At 39.8% G+C, this 22,751-nt stretch overlaps 1 protein-coding gene across 1 annotated transcript in view; it reads left to right on the top strand.

Moving 5' to 3' along the window:
* Nucleotides 1-22,751, top strand: part of LOC124774916 (ATP-binding cassette sub-family C member 4-like) — a 296,627-nt gene that overhangs the window by 97,352 nt on the left and 176,524 nt on the right. The window contains exon 4 of the mRNA XM_047249591.1: nucleotides 7,863-7,997. Coding sequence (XP_047105547.1) covers nucleotides 7,863-7,997 — 135 coding nt within the window. The remainder of the gene's footprint in view (nucleotides 1-7,862; nucleotides 7,998-22,751) is intronic.

Below are 22,751 nucleotides of genomic sequence, written 5' to 3'. Positions count from 1 at the left end.
CCTTATCACCAATATCATTTCACTTCCATAACAACTCTTTCCTCTAGTCAGTCTCCTCGAACAAGTACAGATAAAATCCTTGTGCAAACTTCAATTTATAATCCCATGCAATCCGAAGACACAATGTCCACACACAATCTCTGTGTAGTCCACCTGAGCCAAATCTTCTACTCATTATGAATTATAAAATACATTTTGGTTACCTTGTCCATCATAAAATAAAATAAATGCATACATGACCTCTAACAGCCTTTAGTTCGAGTAACTTTCAGTAAGTAGGTGCGAGTACGTAGTATGAAAGATCACATAAGACTTTGAATGAATAAATCGTAATATTTCACAGTGTGTACACCACTTCAAGAATCTTGGCAAAACAGAAGCAAAAATGTGGAGTATTTCTTGTGTCAGGTGTCATTTGCTATTTTTGCTATTTCAATTGCTCACGAAGAATGCAGTGTAATAACTGTCAATGGTCTAAACCTGGTGTTGGTATTTCATGTCGATAGCTTCCTTTCTATTAGCATAAATTTATACAGCTTCCATAAAACCTCCAGCTCATGGCAGTTCATTTTCTTATTTTAAAATATAAAGCACTGAGCGTAAGCAAAACATGCAATAGCGAGTAAATATACCAGTAGAGAACACAATGTCAACAAATGGATGTAGCACAATCCCTACAACGAGGCTCTGCCAAGCGAACAATCTATAATTAATACCATAGTGTGACCTAAGCTCCATATTTGTACACAGTATATCAGCATTTCTATATACCAAAATAAAGAGTAGTTATGACAACAAAACAAAAATGTGTAAATATGCAATCCATACGCAAAGCAGCAAATATATATCTTACATAATAAACAGGTCATTAGCATCATATCAGCATCAGCAAATAAATGTTCATATGTAATCTTAATAAGTAAACATGAAGGTGCAAGCAGATAAATCACAAAGTATAACTTACATACATAACCATATCAGCACAACTAATCAGGTGACAATTATAATTTAAATAAATAAGCATAGCAGACACATAATAAAAGAAAAATGTGACATCAGTGAAAAAGCAGTGCAGCCAAGCGATGCATAATACACATAATTAACAACCCTGTTCATTAATCAATCATTGTCAAAATCAGTTAACACAAAGTATAAATCATGTAATCGCGAGCAGCAAATTACGTCTAAAGTATGTACCAAAGTGGAAATATGTTACCTGAAAAATAAACTCAATTAATAGTTACCTTTTTAGTTTATTAGTTTCTTCTTCGAAATTATATTCTTCTTGAAAATTTCTCGATAGCAAGTCCTCTTAACGTCGGACACACACAGAATTTACCTGAAGTTCTTTAATATTTTATACGACCGTATCCTGAAAAATACTGAACGTTAATAACATAATTTATCAAGTCACTATAGCTTTATACTAATTTATTCGGAGAAATTACACTGTGTATTTGTTTACGGCTGTCAGTGCATTCGCACTGAGCGCTCGATCAGCTGTAGGTATGCGTGACGTAGGAAGTAATTGTTTACGGTCAACGACTGCCTTGAGCGGCGCGCAGACTTGACTGTTGCTTTGAGTATGTGCCGCCGCCGGAACACGGCTCGGTATCCTTGTACTCTCCGTGTGGTTACGTATAACTGTTAGTTTCTTTAAAGTATGTCATGCCACAAAAATTTTAACGTTCGATATGTGATGTATTCCCTTAGAGCGCCGAGATTTAAGAGTTTCTACTTCGACAGTGTTATCATGAATAATTTTGCGAACTGTATATGGACCGTTATAAAGCAGAAAAAATTTGCGACACAAGCCTTTTCCTTTGTGAGACAAACGATGAGACTTAATTAACACCTTTTGACCAACTGACAAGGTTTTTAAACGACTAGGACGTTTAGCTGATTTCTCTCTTCTAGCAGCCGCAGATGCAATATTTTGTAGAGCCAGATTCACAACTTCAGAATGCCGCAGTTTCCGTGTAGGAGGAAAAGGAACAATTTCAGAAATGCGATTTGTCGGTGCTTTATTTTTTTAATATCAATATAAGTGGTAAAGAAGTTGAATCATTAGGGAGTTCATTCAGAATGTTTTGAAAAATATGAAGATACTGATCCCAAGTTCTGTGATTCTGATGACAATAAAGTCGACACAATTTATTGATTTTCTTCATCCATCTCTCTGAAGCGTTAGATTGAGGGTGAAAAAGTGAAATGAAAATTGGTTTAACCTTACGACGCCGTAGAGTACGAAGCCAAATTTTAGAACGAAACTGTGATCCATTATCTGATATAACCTTATCAACATGACCCACTTCTTTAAGAAAATGTTTGATGAAAGCGATAGATACTGAACGAGCTGTTGCTTTGCGTAAAGGTGTGAAACACACATATTTTGATGTCAGTTCCACTGCTACCAAAATGTACGCAAAACCATTAGTAGAACGAACCACTGGACCGAATAAATCGACTGCAGCCATGTCCTTTAATTTCGCTGGAATGATAGGAAACAACGGTGCTCTGTGAGAAATAGTTGGCGGCTTAGCCTTTTGACATAATTTGCATTTGGCAAGAACAGATCGAATACGTTTTTCCATATTACTGAAGTAGCAATTTTCTCGTAATTTATGGAAGCATTTTCTGGGACCAAAGTGTGCTTAACAGAAATGTGTATACCAAAGCAATTTATTAACCCACTCATCAGGAATGCAAACTAACCAAAAAGAGTTGTCAACCGATTTTCGTTTAAAAAGAACTTTCCAGATAGTTTGCAAAAACGAGGTGTGGCCAAATCGTCCAATTTAACAAAGCGTCTAACAAAATTACAGACACCAAGGAAACTACGAACATCACGTTTTGTAGTAGGAACAGCGTAATTACAAATTGCGTCTAGCTTCTCTGGATCAGGAAGAATACCTTCTGTGTAAATAATGTGACCCAGAAATTTCACCTGAGAACGACCAAATTCAGATTTTTTCAAGTTCACTGTAATGCCAACTCTTGCAAAAATACGTAATAATGAATCCAAAATTTTGTTGTGCTCACTCCAAGAACGTTTAGCAATAAGAATATCGTCAACATATGAAGTAATATTGTTACGAAGATGAACAGGTAAAATTTTGTTTAAACTACGAATGAATGCTGCTGAAGATACAGTAAGTCCAAACGGTAATTTCCGAAATCACTTTTGGGTAAAATAGTCATATCCGGTTATTCTTTACCGACTCTCTAGATAGATTGATAGTTGAAGAGTTGTTTTGATAGATTCAAAGAATAGTAAAAGAGTAGGCAGCAGTGCAGAAAACTAAAAGGGAAATAGCACTACTACAGCTCGGGGCCCTGTGCACGCTACGGCACATATTCACTTAGTGTAGTGAATCCCCTGAGGACTTAAGTAGCCACACATAAATTCCAGTTTGTGACTTAGTGGCCAATTTGGTGGAAGTGCGTACATAAATTGATCTAACCATGAACATGGATGTATGTCATTCTTAGAATTGTGAAAGATCTTAAATTTCCGAACAGTTAAGTAGTGTTTATAGTCAAAGTTTTCTCCTCGTGGCGACAAAGACCTACCGCGTCTATCCCAGTCCCAATGTCGATCATTGTCAAGTTCGCAAGCCTGGCGCTTTCTTGTTGCATCTCGCAAATGAAATAAATTATTTTCTTCAAAGCCCTCTGCTATCTGTGATTCTAAATTTCTTCTACTGTCCTTTCCTACGATTTCGCCTTCAATTTGCTTGACTTGCTTTCATAAAGCCTCAAATTCCCTTTTAACGCGTTCATTAAATTTTCCCTAATTTTCAACATGTTTATTTACGTTCTGGTACTCCTCGGTTTCTGCAAATGGCAATGGAGTTGTGTCATCTGAATCTCTGTCCCCATGTAAACTAAGATTTGTCAATTTATCTGAAATCTCCTCAACTCTTTCCGATAAGTCACCTATTTGTTCTTTCTGTTTATTTACGTCTTCCGTAAGTGTCGCGACTCGGATTTCAGTATTGACACATTTAGTAGTTAACTGTTTATACTGTTGTGTTAGGTTATTTATTCTGTCATTTGGTACGGATTCCTCGATTCTTTCAAGTATTTCTTCCTTATCGTGTGCACGTTGTAAATTTAACTCTGAAAATTTTTGTACTATCACGCGATCTCTTTCTTCCTGTTCTCTGTCCTGTTCCCCTTGTCTAATTTCTATTGAAATTAAACTATTATTGTGAGCATTCAAAAATCAGTTGTACTTCTTCTCTAATTTCTTTCTTTGATTCATCTTTCATATTTTTGAAACATGTCCTTATTCGTGAGCGTAACCGTGTTGCCATTGCTTCCATATCAATTTCTAACCGTGTTGCCCTGTTTTTAATTCAGATCCTAACCGTGTTTCCATTGTTCCCATGTCAGTTTCTAACCGTGTTGCCACTGTTTTTAATTCAGATCCTAACTGTGATCCCAGTGAGTCTAACCGTGTTTCCATTGTTCCCATGTCAGTTTCTAACCGTGTTGCCAAAGTTCCCATCTCTGTTTTTAATTCAGATCCCAAATTTAATATTGCACTCATCAACTGCTCCACCTTGACTGGTTCGAAATTCTTTTCGCCCCTAACATTTCCCGCAAAACCAACTTCTTCCGTCATAGCTGTAAAGCTATCTGTGTTCGATACTATTCCAGAATCTTCTGTCGTTAATCTCGAATTCTGAAAACTTTTTGATTGTGAAAAATTTTGAACTGGTTCCGGACTATTTTCTCGACTTATTAAATTGGTTTCTACTTCATTATTCATCATACTGTTCTCCTGTGTTGGCGAGTTTGCCATGTTAACATTTTCGTCACTCTCCCTATCCATCATTTTTGCCTTTTTCATCGATCGCGTAATCATTTACAAAACATACAAAACTCGTCACTATACGAAAATTACACACAATATAACATTTTATCACCAACAATACCATTCACACGAAATGCTTCCGGACAAACACGCCTAACGAACAATTAAAACCTTCACAATTGCACAAAATTGTCAGATCCGTATACGAGTCATCAAAAATTAAATTCTGCAAAAATACCATTAGAAGAAAGACAAGACAACTACAAATGTTCATTACCAAATCTACACATGCAATATAGACTACAATTACTAAACTACAAATTACTTCAACAATACTACTGTCTGCTATTTTTACTATCAAAAGAATTCCAAGGGACGATCCGAAGCAGCGGTCGCCACGTGCATGGGGGCTTCATTAAATACAATGCAAATAATTTTAATTTTAGTAGCTGACTGTCCGATTACGAAGTCTCGTAACCGGTTGGACCTGACTAGTATTACTCCGCAATCTGACTGCATAGAATAACAACAAGAAATGAAAGAAAACTTCCGTTAACACAATTAATTAATTAAGTCCCCAGCAACTATAAAACCTACGAAATAACAAAACAAAAATGTAACTGTTCTGTGTGTGGAAGTGTGATTCAACGTACACATCTAGCACGGTTCTTCCTCAATAAGACAAGGTATTTTAAATACCATTTACACTGAATTAATTAAATAAAACTGAAATACTTCAATTGCACATAGAAACCCGAATTACAGTCTAATACATGAACACAAGCCAGATGCTTTGTTGACTGAAGCTGTGACCAAGAGGCATTGTTATTTAGCACATTTGAAATAAAAAATAAAACAATTTCTTTACCTTCATATATATTGACGAAACATACACACTGATCATTACAACATCCGCAATCGAACAGCATCGGCTGTCTAGCCCATCAGAATAACTGCATACAACATGCTCACAACTAGTCACGGCTACATCAAAACTCTTACTGCCCACTTCTCAATAAGCACTCTCCACCACGACTTCTCGACAAGCACTCTCCACTACGACTTCTCAGCAAGCACTGCCGGTGGAGGCGGCTGAATAATACTCTTTGGCGCAATCTCTGGCGCTGTGACTCAGTGTAGCCACCTTTCAACCTTCCCCCCATAAATGACTTAATTTGTTTCGATGTTCAACGCAGTTATTATGCAGCATTAAATGTAGTAAACCATTGCACGAAATTTTGAAGAGTTTGCAGTGGTAGAAGTCCATAGCGTATACTTTCCGTATGGTCGATTTTAGTTGCCAAAATGTTGAGAATGAAATCTGGACAAGATACCTAAATTTCATATAAAATTTACTGTATAACAGTATCTCATTTAATTTAAGTACGACAAAAGTGTCGTATGTAATGTTGAGAAATATTCCGTCTTTCGCGACTGTAATAAAAGTATTATTTACATCGGACGCGTTTGGCTTTATTTTAAAGCACTTCAATCAAGGAAAGGTATGGCACATACACAATGGTACTCATGTTCTCTTTCTTGTTTTTGTTCCACAGTCGCAGTTTTACCAACGGTACTGAAATATATTCCTCTTCTGCAACTGTAATAAGGGACTTATTTAGACCAGACGCGTTTCTCTCTTTTGAAGCATCTTCAGTGGACAGTATTTTGTCTCCTCCATTGCCAAGTCACTTTTCGTAGTTTTGTGCTGCGGTAACACATTATTCAACGTTTGTGTTGGCAGATCAGTGTTTTAGCAAATAAATGGTGTTTGTGTGTGCCACACACAAAAATTATATTTGACATAGCTCAGAGCACTTCACTGATAGACGGTATATTCAAGTCCTAATGTTTTTGTAAGTCCACAGTTTTGTTTAATGTATTTTGTCTACTTCCTTTTGATCGATTGAAGTGCTTTAAAATAAAGCCAAACATGCTCAGTGTAAATAAAACTTTTATTACAGTCGCGAAAGACGGAATATTTCTCAATATTACATACGACACCTATGTGGTACTTAAATGAGCTATTGTTATACAGTAAATTTTATATGAAATTTAGGTATCTTGTCCACATTTCATTCTCAACATTGTGGCAACTAAAATCGACCATATGCAAAGTATACTCTATGGACTTTTACCTCTGCAAACTCTTCAAAATTTCATGCAATGGTTTACTATATTTAGTGCTGCATAATAACTGCGTTGAACGTCGAAACAAAATTAAGTCATTTATTGGGGGAAGGTATCGGTAAAGAAGATGTGTAAAAATCTAATTTTTGGGCCAAATAGTTTTTGTGGAATTGATAAGAGTGTCAAAGCAGTCGGAACACGATGCGTCTGCACAGGCGAGCAGTGCAGTGACAAAATCGCGCACAGCGCGGAATGCAGGGAACGTCTTTGTAGCAGCGAAAGGGTCAATGCGGCCGTGGTGGCTTTACTTCATGAACTGCGCGCTCCCCCCTACACGTAAGCTTGCGAACTATGCTGTACTATGGCGCTGCTTCTATTGGCGCGTGCGTCGTGTGCAACTGGCAACGCAGCAATCTCCCGCGTCTGGGCGGGCATGCGCGAGCCGCCAAGATAAAAGAATTGAACTATAGTGTCCACTTATTACTCAATTTTTTAATGTCTCTTCTTTATAAATAATATTTTTAAGTCTTTTCTTAGTATTTCACTGGGGACAGTATAAAGACAACATTCTGGCACGGACAACAAGCTGTAGACCAGAGTAGATAATTGGCAGGAAGCGCAGGCGGCCTCGTTCTATGACAAAGGTGTTGGTAAGTTGGTACAACTCTATAACAGATATCTAAATCGGAGCGGAAACTATGTAGAGAAGTAGCTGTAACGTGTACTAACGGTTGCAAATAAAACATTTTTGATTTTTACGGTGGTTTCTATTTTGCGGTCGACCTGACCTTACTTTCCGAATAGGTCTCGTAGAAGCATATCTGGAGCAATCCGTCTGCAGTGTGACATCGTAGAACTGTGCTAACATCACTTGTATTTCTCCAATTTATTTCAATATACATTGTTTCAGGTCTTGGGACGAGGAACGCATGCAAGCAAAAGAGAAGGGCATCAAACCGAGTTTCACTCGGGCTGTACTCAGGTTGTTCTGGCTGCGCTACTTCCTCTATGGTCTTCTGGAACTTTTCGACGTGGTTATCCTTAGGTTTGTATATATTGTTCATATACTGAAATCTTTTGCATGTATTGAACTTTGACAGCTTGCAACAAGTTAACACAGTACTCAAAAAATTAGTTTGAAAAAGACTAGGTGACCCAAAAGTCCGTTAACGTATGAAAATGCACTAATTCACGGAATAATGTAGGTAGAGAGGTAAAACTTGACACACATTTATGAAATGACATGGGGTTTTACTGAAACCAAAAACGGACGCACAAACTAGCCAACGGATGGCGATGGACAGCAACACGCCAGTGGCCCTGCAAGAGACTCTTGTATAACATGAGCTGTGGTGAGAGAGGTACTCAGATACGCCAGCAATCGCGGCATGTTTATTTTACCAGAAAAGGCGTTGTTACTGAAGCTTCGTTTTCAGACAGGAGAATCTACACTGCAGCTTTACAGGAGGATATTCGAACGGTTAAAGGTGCTGTGACAAATGTCGCTGTAAAGAAGATTTTCATGGAGTTCGAAGACACGGATCGTTTCGACGACTGGCACCATAGTGGACGACCAGACACAAGTGCTACTGCTGCTCGTTAAGGAAGAAATGCAGATATGAACAGGATCATTTCCGCATAATGAAGTCAACTAGAGATGGGCACTCTGCTCCTGAATTGCTGCAATGAGCCAGATCTTTCTAAAGAGTGGATAATGGATGAATCAGAAAAAAATGAATGGTAGCTCATCTGATTTCAAAATGCGTTTCTGGTGGCTGTAATGAGCGGGAAGAAAATTCTGTGCTAGGCTGCTGCAATGGCACACATCTCACAGCCTTAAGAAAACATTTCGAAGCTACAAAAAATTTATTATAGAACATGTACACATGTGTATTAGTACTTGTTGATTTTGCATCCATAAAAACAGAAAATAGAGAAAGCGTCACTTTTTTTAAATTTATTGGTTGTTGGGTAGTATCCATTCAGCCATTTCAATAATAATGCTAATAACAACGATATGAAAATAAGCACAACATAAAACCCAGTGTGTGAGTGCAAAAAAAATTGGCTTTGGTGGGAATCGGAGCTGGGAACCTTAATATCGTAACCCACTGCACTGGCCACACAGCTACCGAAGCAAACAAAAATCTACGTCTTCAGAACGATAAATTCATGCAGAAAACGCTTTCAGCATGTTTCCGTTCTTGGTTTCGAAAGAATATCTCAAATTTCATAAGCTCAATAAAGGTTTACATGGTTTTCAGCGAGCTGTTAGTTCTTATCGTTTGACTTAGTATCGATCTCGTAATGTGTTGCCAGCGATGATAAAAGCTGCAGCCTTCGGCAACCGTGTGGTTGGGACATGCCGCAAAGTCATCTAGGCATCACTCCCCTCCCAATAGCTCAGTGCTCCCCACCACTCTCGCCAGTCGGACTGTCTCACTAGCTCACTGTTCCCCACCTCAGGGATCAGAAGCAAGGTAGCTCACTATCTTACTGCCCCCTCCCCCCCATTCTTAAGGAACAGATTGCAAAGTAGCTCACTGCAGGCAACTATCTCTCGTGGACGACGAAATCAGACGGAGCAGACCACATGGCGACTTGAGGCGCCACTCTGTCCTGTGCGCTCTTGGCACAGTAAAACAGCTTGCAACTCACTTTCATCTGAGCACGTCTCCATTCGAGTTTAGTTCTTAATTCTTTGTGTGCTTATTTGATCTGCTCTAATCGTCATCTTCTTGTGTTGTTGTTCTTCTGTTATCTTGTTGTGTGAGTGTTCTTGTTAGATGCACTATTATGTATTCTTCCATGCCTGTCGCATTTATATTGCTTTTGTTGGTGTGTCGGTAGCCTTCATGCAGCTTTAAATTGCTTTGGGTGGATAGGACACTAAATGTAATGGTTATTATTACATACATGATAGCCCACGTATACAGATTGTCTCAGGAGGCATGATCAATATTCAGAGACATGAAAGGAACAATCATTTGAAGCAGAAAACTAAATTTGGACATATGCCCTATTCCAAATGGTTTCAGAGACGAAATATATTTAAAGTTACTTTTGAGTGTTTCTCTTGAATAATACGAAATACGTCGCCTCTAGCGTAAACTTAACGCAGTAAAATATTAAACTACATTAAATTTCCTTTAAAAGGGTTCTACTAATTTTTTTCTCATGGACTTTTAGGCTGTGTAAAGAGAGCGAGAGAATATGGAAATTCTCGCGCAACGCGTATGCATTGAGGTGTAGGTAAGCCAGTTTGAGGTAGTTTCTCGATATGATAGACCACGTATCCTATATCAAATTATTCGCCTCGAATTTGTCTACGCTACTATGGTACATTGTAAACAATGACAATGTATTGAGTAGTAAGAGAGTAAGTAACAATGTACTTTAAATATGTTCCATCTCAGAAACCTTTCAGAAGGGTGCATATGTCCGCATGAAGGTTTTTGCTTCAAATGATTGTTCCTGTCATATCCCTGAATATTGACCATTCATCCCGGGACAACCTGTACGTTATATTTAATTTTTTATTTATTCATAACCTGAACATATTAATGCCCTCAGGAGTCCTCTTACATCAGGCCAGAGTTTTATATCTAATTACAAAACTTATTAAAATCACAGTTACTTAAAAAATCATAAAAATTTTAATATATTACTTCTTCTCCCTTCATTTGCCTGTTACGCCCTCTTGGCTGAAATTGCTGATTTTCCTCGAGCTTCCTAAATATCTTCTGCCAGATAAAAATACAGGTTTAGTGATCTGATTAAAAAAGCAATTTACCTTCCTTTTACATATTTCTGTGAGTGAATGTTGAGTGGTGAGTCATGAAAAAGAACTAGTTCATTCCAGTGAGTGACCAGTTCTGATCCAATCTCTGAAAAGGACAGTTTTACCCATCTCTAAAATCAGCGCTCAGGAAGCCGAACACTGCACAGGCATTCCATGCACTATTTTTCGAGAGCAGTAAGGCGTACTATCCAGTGCTATACGTACAAGATTACAAACTGATTACAAACTGTTGGCCACCGGTCTTGCGAGCATGAGTGGTGAGGTTACTTCAAAATATGTGGGAAGATGACGATTGGTTGTCTAACATGTTGTGGACCGATGATGCCCATTTTGCAATTCGAAGAGCTGTCAAACCCACAACTTCAGAATTTGGGCTACTGGAAATCCTCTGACTGTCTGGAAACACCATTGAATGACGAAAAAGTCACGGTGCAGTGTGCTCAGACCCTTTTTTTTCTAGGAAATGTGGGGTGCAGCTTTTCAGGTGCGCGAGGTACGCCGATATGTTACTGAATCACACCATTTCCAGTCTAGTCTGAGTGATAAACACCTGCTGGAAGTTTTGACTTTTATGGAGGATGGCGCTCCGCTCCTTTTTGCTACACTCGTGGAAAATCTCTCACTCACGTTGCTGAGCACCGACTGCCGAGTCGCCACATCTGTCATTCTTGGCCTCTCAGGTCCCAGACTTTGGGGCGCCCTGTAATTAAAAGGCAAAACCTGCTACCCGCCATCACGGAACCACTCTCCTAATGAACAAAGAAGGGACGGATGTAATATGTTCTCAGACACTGGTTGATGCAGACAAACTCACGTGTCGGAAAATGGAAATGCGTGGTAACATCTTATGGGACCAAACTGCTGAGAACAGTTACACACTATTTAATCTAACTTAAACTAACTTACGCTAAGGATAACACACACGCCCATGCCCAGGGGAGGAGCCACATGGACCATAAGAAGATGCCTCAGACTGCACAGCTACCCCATGTGGCCACTAACGTGTTGATTCTCAAGAAAATGCGATAGTCATTTGTTAAGGAAATATATTGACAGTCCAGTAGGATTAAAAATATTTTGGAGAAGGCTATTTAAGACTGGAAATCAAGGTTCGAATGTGGCACCATGTTGTTGTCAACGAAACTAATGACTGGAATAATGGAAAATTACAGTTTACAACCTGACGTGAATAAATGCTTCCTATCAGCACCCAGGGCAACGGCGTTGCCGCAGTGGCTACACCGGTTTCCGTCAGATCACTGAAGTTAAGCGCTGTCGGACTGTCGGACGTGGCCGACAATTGGATGGGTGACCACCCGGGCCGCCATTACCTGTTGCCATTTTGTGGGGTGCACTCAGCCTTGTGATGCCAACTGAGGAGCTACTCGACCGAATAGTAGCGGCTCTGGTCAAAGAAAACCATCATAATGTGCTGATCATGAGAAAAAGAAAAACCAACGAGAGGGTAAGACCCTACCAGTCGACACCTGGAATGTCACAAGTTGTAATGTGGTACGAAAGCTAGAGAGGGCGCTAGGAAGAGCGGTCTGGAGATAGCGTGGGCTATTGACACGAAATGGACAGAAGGATTTCTCATCAGATGAATATAGGGTAATATCAACAGCAGTATGAAGTTGTGTTTAAGGGCAGGAGGATTCATCATGTATAGAAAGGAAGAGGAGAGAGTAAGTTATATAAACAATTTAGTGCTCATCAGATTCGATGGCAAAAGAGTGCCGACAACACGTATGTAAGCATATGTCACAAACAGAAGGTGAAGACATGGCTGGGGATACTAAAATAAGTCATTTTGGAATTAAATAAATAAATAGGAAGATGGAATGGCTACAGGAAAATATGAAGAAACAGACAAGTAAATGGTGGTCTGAACGACAGACATCCACGTGAGTTGATCCACTTTGCCATCCAGAACGAAGAGATCACCCAGGGAATGCCGTAAAAACAATCCCTAGACCAAAACGCTCTTTCCTCTGGCCTGGATCCTTCCAACGATTGTTGCAGAGTGTTTTCCTTCTCACTTTCCGCGCCGTACACGCCATTAGTCATCTGAAAAGGCCACTTGTCGCCATTCAATGGAGGTCCAGTTGTAGTATTGGCATGCGAATTCCAGCATTCATTGCCGAATGCTTGGCTGCATGAACCAGGCGCCTGCTGCTGATGCACAAAAACAACAATGCTACTTCCCATGCAGCCCCACAGTTGCCTTGGCCCCTATTTTGGATAGCACCACTTTGCTATGCAAGGGGTACTTTAAACATGGTGGTACATGAACAGGTTACAGATTTGCTATTTCAGAAACGCTTCCATGAGTGATTCGAAAGCCAATGATCGTGCCCCTTTGAAAGTCAAATAATGTTTCTGCATTACGAAAATAACTGCATAACATCCACATCGCCCTGATTCGCTACCGCTGCCACCTGACCTCTGTGAGTGGTTGTTGCACAGTCACATCGAAAATAGGCAATGGTCACGTTAATGTGACTGGACCAGGTGTTATGTCATTTTGACTCTTGCTTTTTAATTGAGACTTAATATGTACCATAGTATAGTAAACTAAGCTTTTCGGCTTTTGGCAAGATCAATACTCTTACTATACCATGGTTCATATAAAGTCCCCATTAAAAGAAAGAGTCAAAACCACAAAATCATAAAGACTCTGGCTATGCTACCCTTATTATATGTTTGAAGCATCAATTACTTCATCCCTTTGTCAAGAATTAGACACATTGTGTACTGAAAAGTTTCAGATGAAATACTGATATACTCATGAGCCAGAACGTCCATTGCTACACTACTACTAGTTACATAACAGCACGACTTGCTCTGGCTAACTTCTTACTGCTTGCCGGTTGCGCAGAAAGCATTAGATTTTAACATGGAGATGTTATCAGCTATACACAGTAGCTGCATGAGCAATTTTCTACTGTTGAATCTGTTTACAAATTTCCGTTGCCTGTTCCTGTCATGTGACCATCTGGTGTGGCTTTGAACTGGAGCGCATCGGCTGAGGCAAGCGTCTGTTAGTGCGACCAGGTTAAAAGTAAACATCTCCTATGACGAGTTAGTCAAACTAAAAAGACCTTCCTTTAACTTATTTTTTGGCGAATATTTAATGAGAATGTTACTAATGAGGGAATTAGCTTAATATTTATTGCATTTCTCCCTTGCACCAAAATTTGCAGTCTCTATTGAGCCCCTATAATTGTACTGTCCAGTCTTTGGAACCTAAATGGAATTTTAAAAAAAATCAGGAAAATTTATGACTGACTGCTGCTAGGCGAAACTGAGCTTTGAAATAAGATTCTAGCTTATCTTCAATTTCTGTATATGGAAGTTTCATCAAAGCTGCTTCATTAAGTAGTTTCTGAATCAACTTAAAAATTTCAGCACCAGCATTAGCAACAAGAGAACTTTGCGCTCAACATCACGTGATACTTTGTGAGTGATGAAATGTTGCTCCAATCTTGATACACTGTTCCGCGGAGATTCTATATTCCAACCGAAAGCTGTAAATAACGGTGGCGGCATCTCGAAAGTCTCTTGAACACCTGTTTTTAATTTTGATATCTGACCCATCGAAAAGTCTTGTGTCGATGAGAGCTGCCGCTGCAGCATCAGCACCATAGGTTGCAGTAAATCTGGTTAGTCATCTCTGAAAAATAAAATTCTGAACAGTATGCGAAATTCTACATCTTCCTGAAAAGGAAATTGGTTAGCTATCAGAACACAACACGAAAAGTCAAAAACTGCCTATGTCAAATGTAGTCTTTCTACAATGCTGCCAAAAGTGACAAAAGACTGTCACTCGCTAGGTTTCCATTCTTTCGTTTTCGTGGCCACCTTTTTATGTGTTCCTTTCTCCTGGTCGCCAGGTTCTTTTCTAGTCCATATTTTTCCTCAACACAGGCTTAATGTTGCATTCGTCAAACACTTTTAGCGACAAACATAAATCTGACAGCAAGAGAACCTCATACACGGAAAACAGATACTATTACGAGGTATTTTGCTTGCACACATTAATCATACAGCCTCATCACAGGTCGAAGTAAGTTTAGGCAAACTACAGCAGACATTATAGGAACACAGATTAACAACAATTATATGTAACTTGACCTTGAAGGCGATATGTAGCAGCGTTGCTAAAAGTTACTTCCATTGATCTATGAACGCTGGTCTAGTTGTGAATCCAGTGAAAGATGACTAACATGACTAATAGAATGTGCAGTTAGCTCGTTCTGGCAGCAGCTGTAGAGAAGTGAAGATACTGTCTTGAAACACAGTGTTGATACTATCGAACGAACTGACGGATGGAGCAGGGAGTCTGTTTATATCCGCGTTTGGAGTATGGCTGCCCACGGGACCTATTTGGGTGATGTAAGGCGCAAGCATAGCACAGTTCGTGTTGTGTGCTCCCTCTGTGGCGTCTGACGGCAACTACGTGTAGAGGTTGTCCTTGCCGTGTGGCATCCCCAGTGTGCAATCTATGATGGTGTCCAGTCTTCTAGAGGACACAACTATAGGGGATCCAATATTACAATCAGAGTAGGGCAGAAGGCATAGTTAATATTCCTTCTGTATTTCTAATAACACTGGGAGAAGTGGCAACCAAACTACTGTTGAAGCTGGACTGTAGACATACCACCGAAAAAAATCATCCATATCATCGCGAAGATAGCAGAGGCAGATATGTGCAGGAATTATAGCATAATCTTAACAGCTTATGCATCCGAATTACTTTTGAATGCATTACGGGAACAGCAGTGATCAATGTCTTGTAAATAATTACTATTAAAAACAGTCTTGATCACGATTTATTTAACAAGGTGACCGGTTTCGACCACTACTGTGGTCATCTTCAGACCATTGAGTAGGAACCCCTTTCTGTTGGAGAATTCTCCAACAGAAAGGGGTTCCTACTCAATGGTCTGAAGATGACCACAGTAGTGGTCGAAACCGGTCACCTTGTTAAATAAATCGTGATCAAGACTGTTTTTAATAGTAATTATGCATCCGAGTTGCTGAAAAGAGTGATTGCCAAAAGAATGGAAAAATTGTGGATTTGATAGATGACCATCAGTCAGCCTTTCGGAAAGAAAAGGTACCAGAGAGACAGTTCTGACGTTGCATTTGATGATGGAACTAAGACGCAAGAAAAATCAAGAGACACTTATAAAACTGGTCGACCTAGAAAAATCGTTCGACAATATGAAATGGTACAATATTTTGATAATTCTCAGTAAAAGTAGGGTAAAATATAGTGAAAGGCGTGTAATATACGAAATGTTTGAGAACCAAGAAGGAACAATAAGTGTGCAAGACCAAAAACGACGTGCTTGCATTAAAATTGGTGTAAGCGATGGAGTCTTTCCCTCCTGCTCTCGAATCTCTACGCTGAGGAAGCAATGACGGAAATAAAAGAAAGGTTCAAGAGTACGATTAAAATTCAGGGCGAGAGGATATTAATGATAAGATTCACTGATGATGCTGCTATCCTGAGTAAAAATGAGGAAAAATTGCAACACATACTGAATATATTTAACAATCTACTGAGCGCAGTATACGGACTGAGAGTAAACCAAAGAAAGGTGAAAGTCATGATGAGTAGCAGAAACGTGATTAGTGAGAAACTTATATGAGAACTGTGGAAGGAATTATGATACCCTGGAAGCAAAATAACATATGACGGACAAAGAAACGAAGGCATAAAAAGGACACTAGCACAGGCAAATAAGTAATTCCTGGTCAAATGAAATCTGCTAGTGTCAAACATCGTAGTTCAGCTGAGGAAGAAATCTATGGGGTGTACTTTAGGAACACGGAATTGTGTTGAAGTGAATCATGGGATGTGGAAAAACCGGAAAAGAGAATCGAAACGTCCGAGGTGTGATGGTACATAAGGATCTTGAAAATTAGGTGGACTAATAATGTAATGAATGAGGAGGTTCTCTGAAGACTCGGCGAGGAGGGAAATGTGCGAAAAGCCTCGAAAAGAAGAAGGGACAGGTTGATAGCGCATTTGTTAAAACATTATGGTTTAACTTCCATGGTACTAGCGGGAACTGTGAAAGGAAAGAAACTGGAGGAGAAGACAGAGATTTGAGTATATAAAATAAATAAGTTTGGAATTTTGGTGCTGGGACTAATAACATAATGAATGAGGAGGTTCTCTGCAGACTCGGCGAGGAGGGAAATGTGCGAAAAGCCTCGAAAAGAAGAAGGGACAGGTTGATAGCACATTTGTTAAAGCATCATGGTTTAACTTCCGTGGTACTAGAGGGAACTGTGAAAGAAAAGAAACTGGAGGAGAAGTCAGAGAATTGAGTATATAAAATAAATAAGTTTGGAATTTTGGTGCTGGGACTATTCTGAGAAGAAGAGGTTGGCAGAGAACAGGCATTGGTGGCGTGCACCATTTAATCAGCCAGAAGACAGGGGACAGGAAAAAAAGTCATTAATTAGGAAGAAATCATGAAAACTAAGTATGAGCCCCTTTATTTCCATAGGTTTTTTCCTATTTCCACTGATGATATACCATGTCTTAATTTTTACAGCTCTTTTGAACATTCAAATTAATTATATGTAACACTTAAAATGTAATTAATTCTAGGACATATGTATTACACAGTTTTTTGATCTATACTGAGTTTTTAATATTACTATTGTTTACGGTATTCTGTAATTTCTCATTATGATTTGTTCTTAATTTACTCTAAAATCAGTGACTTAACTACAATTGCAATTATATCATGTAAATGCTTCAATTTTTTGTTGATAAAATTTTTTATATATCATTCGCTACCATGTAAAGTGTGTTATCGAATGACATATTGATTGCAGTTGTAATATTCTATGTGTGAAGGGTACGAATTTTGAAAGTAAAAGTTAACATGCACTCCTTTCTTTTGTCATGACTCGGTCTTTATTATCCAATGGCAAGCACTCCTGTTGTAAACAAGTTGTATATTTTTTCTGAGCCGAAAAGTGTTTTCACCTATCAAATACTACCTGTATTTGTGAAGGTATGATGCATTTATACTGACAGGATAATGAAATGGTGATGTTCTTTGACAGCAACCAGCGGTAGCCGTCAGGTAGTCTTGGGCGCAGTGGCCGGCGCACGCATTCTGAGCCGGCTTGCACGCTCGAGGGTCCCGGCTGGCGACATTGATGCTTGCTGTCACCTCACTTTGCTAGTCAACCACGCCCTCTCCCGCTCAGGTTCACCTATCGATAATTTGGGACGCGCAACATTACATTAAGTTTACATATGAAGAAGGCTTCCTCTTATTACGATCTGAAGCTACACCCGTACATTTGCTTTAGAAGTTACATCGAGCCACACTGTCTATACTACTCACAACAACAACCTGTTGCCCTGTTGAACGTTGAGTGGGGAATAGGGACGGGGAGTGCTGTCAAAAAGTGACACTTATAATTTGTTTTGAGAGGTTCATCGCATAGATAAAAAGACACTGATACTTCGTTACATCAACTGTCAAACTAAAGAAATCCCAGGTGTAACGAATTAACGACACATTGGTTTAACAGTTATGCCACGATAAGAACAATATCTACTGTGTAGTGAAAGGGGCACCAAATTTCCGTGCAAGGCATAGTTGATTTTTGGTTTTGGAATAGCAGATTAGAGGTATATCGAATAAAATACGTGGCATTGCGACGCACCTACCATCTGTTTGGTGTGACTGCACAGTGTACGCAATAATACAGCAGTCACGAGCTATGTATGGTTTGTACAAAAACACGGTAGACCTACATCACTAAGCCTAATACGCTGCAGGAAGCCTATTGTCATTCGAAATATCTTCCAGTCGTCTCTGTACTGTTTTCAAGGGACTCTTATACCATTATTCCTGCAAAACAGCGATAATTTCAGGTGACGATGATGAAGGTGGACAGCGGTCACGCGTCCTTCTCTCCAAAGTAGACCACAAAGGCTCAACATTGAGATCTGGTGACCGTAGTGGTCAGGGGACACGCTGCAATTCATCCTCGTACTCAGAAAACCAGTCCTAGATTATTAAACCTCGGAATTAATGGGATGTTGCGGGTTAAACATGGGGACCGTGGAATACGACGACATGGCTGCGCAAACGACCTCCGAACACCTGCCATGTTTCACTCTTAGGTTGTAAAATCTGCCAGAACTTGGAAAATGTATGAAACACGACTCGTCCAAGTAAATAACATTCTTCCACTGGTCTATAGTCCATGTAATATGGCATCGACACTACACTTTCCTGTTACGGACATTTGCATCACTGATGTGTGGTTTTGGACTTTCAGCTCGACCTGCAGTTCCCTGCTTTTGGAGCTCCCATCGTCTTGTGTTGGTGCTGACAGGCTTCGCGAACACGACTTTCAGTTCTGCAGTGACTTTTGCAGCTGTCGTCTTCTTATTTTTCGTCACAATCCTCTTCAACGGCCACCTGTCACGACCACTCGATACACATTTTCATCCGCGTTATGACTTAGCGATGCTGATTTTCCGCTTTCTGTACGAGTACCAACAATTTGCCCACGTTCGAATTCACACAGAGCCAACATCGTGCACTCACATCTGCACGGAACACTGTTCTGACCATGACTGACACTAGCAACGCACTGAGGACACTGTACAGGTGCCGTTCGTCGTCAAATGCAGCAGCGCAACCAGCTGGCTTGGGTAACATTTGTACAGATGCCCAAGCATGCATTTCTCGTGGAGTATCCATATATTTGCCCAACCCTTTTACGTAGTCATTGCAGCAACCAAAAATAGGTAAATCGTAAGGAAATTAGCTAGTACCTCATAAGGAGGTGATTTATCAATACTCTATACAGCTGCTGTCTAAAGTGCATTAAACTGCTGAATATTGTGTCCCAGTCAGCAACGCAGCTGTCACACTAAATATCTTAACGTCCCCCTTCATGAACGGCCGAGAATTAATACAAAATATTCCTCCATATAACCACTGATACAGCTTTGAAAGCAGTATCCAGACAATCACTCTGCTTATATTCTCCGATCGAGGACTGAATCGTGAATCATTCTTTTAGCCTACTTTGCATCGTTGGAAAACTAAAACGACCATGGGTAGTCGTGAAAACTGGATTTTTTATGTACACTGTGCACAACTCACACTAGACCACTAGCAGCTACAGTACTGTACAGGTCATGCGAAAGACAAAGTTTTCCGTTCCAGACTGTTGAAGCCTACTGTATCCTCGACTTGTGAAGATTACTGCACTTAGAATACTGGGGGCGGTCAAATTTGTTTTCCCGTTAACAGCCATCTCTGAGTTACTAAGTGCGGCTTTCTCCTGGTGTCGAGACCGTTTTTTGTGATTAACTGTACCTGTACATGGATGACAAAATTGATACGTCCTTTTTTTGTATTAAGGTGACGAACTAAGACCTGAACCGAGTATCGTTAGTAATCTTTGAATTTCTGCGTGAGTCTGATTGATGCTAATCACCAGCTGTGTGGGATGCCATTATACTTTCACATCAGTTGGTCGGAATATTTGAAACAATTACTGTTCAAGGAGCTAGGAGATTATCTTCATAAAGATAAAAGCTTGTAGCTACATGTGAATAAAACATACAATTAATGGATTAGGCTAGTAGTTAACCTGCTCCTCCTGTATTTTCCATACAAAGAACAGCATATAATTTGAGTTTCATAAGGCACTTGACAATGGTAACTAAATGGTACTCTTACTACTAACATTTTTCAGAGAAATGTAACGTAAATAGTAAATTAAGGTTAACGCATGTAAGAATGAAACAGTATCTTCTCAAAAGGAAGTCTTTGAACCTTTTTCACATATTCTGATCATTAATACCTTGTCCTTGGACATAAGTACGATTATCCAATGAATGTAAACAACTAAATGTTATACGACACTGTACTGCCGTTAGTATCTTAGCAATTGTTCGTCCTGGAATGAATATTGATCGCCAAATCTTGATTCCTGAAATTGTTTCTCCATTTCAACTAAAATATTTACGTCCGGTCCCATTGTTCGTATATGCGAAAAATTATGAAAAAAATAGGTGCCTATGTTCCTTTTAAATTACTTTCCTGACGCTGATTTAATATCTCTTGACACACTCAGTAATTTTTCTACTCAGGCCTTTCCTAAGCTTGCGTTTCGTCAATAAATGCACTTTTCTTATTATCAAGGGACCAAAAGTGTGTTTTTTCTGTGTTTGTGTTACTAGATATTTGGTCACAATGTTACAAGTTCGGTTTATGGCACTCTGAAACCGAATACAATGATGAATGATTAAGAAATTCAGCTCTCCTTTAGGGGTAGAAAACTGCATACTGATTTATTTAAGTTTTCCTGAGTTGCCTTAACTAAATGCAGGCGTATATAGGGACCGCCGTTATAACGGTCTACAGCCGCCCTCTTGCTCCATATTTCTGCAGCTGTGCTGTGTGTCTATGCTGAGGGACCTCAGCGTTGAAGGGACCTGCTACTCTACCCATCCTGCACTTTTCTGCTTTTAGCCTTTACTGCCTTTATTACTTTTAAAAGCGTTGCGAGTGGTGTTCGCTTTATTCAGTCAACATACACAGCTGGTTATTAAAATTGTTACTACATGAAGGTAGCATGAAACAAGCGTGAAATAGGAATGGCACTCTCGTATAGCAAATGGCTGGGACTACAGTCAAACGCAAACGTAACCAGGCGCACTACCATTTACATTCTGTGTGTAAGGAGAAAATATACAGGTGGATTCTCATTAAAATGTCGCATTTAACTGTTATTTGATTGTGAGAAGATCGCGTTATGCGTTGTGTAATGAAAACGTATACCAGCACGTGTCGGAAGTCAAAAGCACCAGGATTATGGAGACTGCAGTTTGTAGTTCTGCGATATTGCTGCTCGTGTTAGTCGGCATCACACGGCTGTCACGGGAATGTGAAGTCGATTGGTTCAGGAGGAGCATACTCAACGCTATGCACGATCTCAGAGGTTCCACGCAACAAGCACCGGAGAAGACAGTCAGATGACATCGTTCGGCCAGGCTCATACAATGCGTCAGAAACCTGGCACGTTTGCAGCAAGACAAGTACCTACGACGACGTCTGCAGCACTGCTTACTGTCAGCATGGCGATTATCGTTGTCGCTTCCCTTGATGCAGCAGCAGGGGATAGCATGCTGGCAGGGTTGCGCCGAGGGACGACGTTATGCACAGGAATGTTTCATATCGTCTTTTCAGAGCACCAAAATAGACGTGTATGTGTGAAAAACCTCTGAGGAGAACCATCATTACCAGAGTGCATTCATCATCGTCATATGGATCCAGTAACTGGCCGATAGTATGTGCTATGTCCGTCGACAGCAGCAAAAAAAATATTCAGGTGGCAATGTTTGTACAGGTTTATTTATCAAAGATTAATAGCACGCCTATTCCGACGTGAGATGACACAAAACATAAAATAAGTGACTTTTTGAAACAGAACAAAATACTTCTAGTGGGTAGAGGCCTGTTAGATGGTCACTGAGTATAAGTTCATTAAACATAAACTTTCTCCCCCCGTCGGAGGTTCGAGTCCTCCCTTCGGCATGAGTGTGTGTTTTGTCGTTAGCGTAAGTTAGTTTAAGTTCGATTAAGTAGTGTGTAAGCCTAGGGACCGATAACCTTAGCTGTTTGGTCCAATAGAACTTACCACAAATTTTTTCCAAACATAAAATTAATGAAAGTCGAAGCCCTGTAGAGTTCAAAATTGTCTAAATCCGTTTAAAAGTTAAATAGGAGTAAATTAGCAAATCAACAAGTCAAAAATGGTTCAGATGGCTCTGAGCACTATGGGACTTAACTGCTCAGGTCATCAGTCCCCTAGAACTTAGAACTGCTTAAACCTAACTAACCTAAGGACATCACAAACATCCATGCCCGAGGCAGGATTCGAACCTGCGACCGTAGCGGTCGCGCGGTTCCAGACTGTAGCGCCTAGAAC

Source organism: Schistocerca piceifrons, chromosome 2, assembly GCF_021461385.2.
Source record: "Schistocerca piceifrons isolate TAMUIC-IGC-003096 chromosome 2, iqSchPice1.1, whole genome shotgun sequence".
Lineage (NCBI taxonomy): Eukaryota > Metazoa > Arthropoda > Insecta > Orthoptera > Acrididae > Schistocerca > Schistocerca piceifrons.
This window is presented reverse-complemented; position numbering and strand designations above follow the sequence as displayed.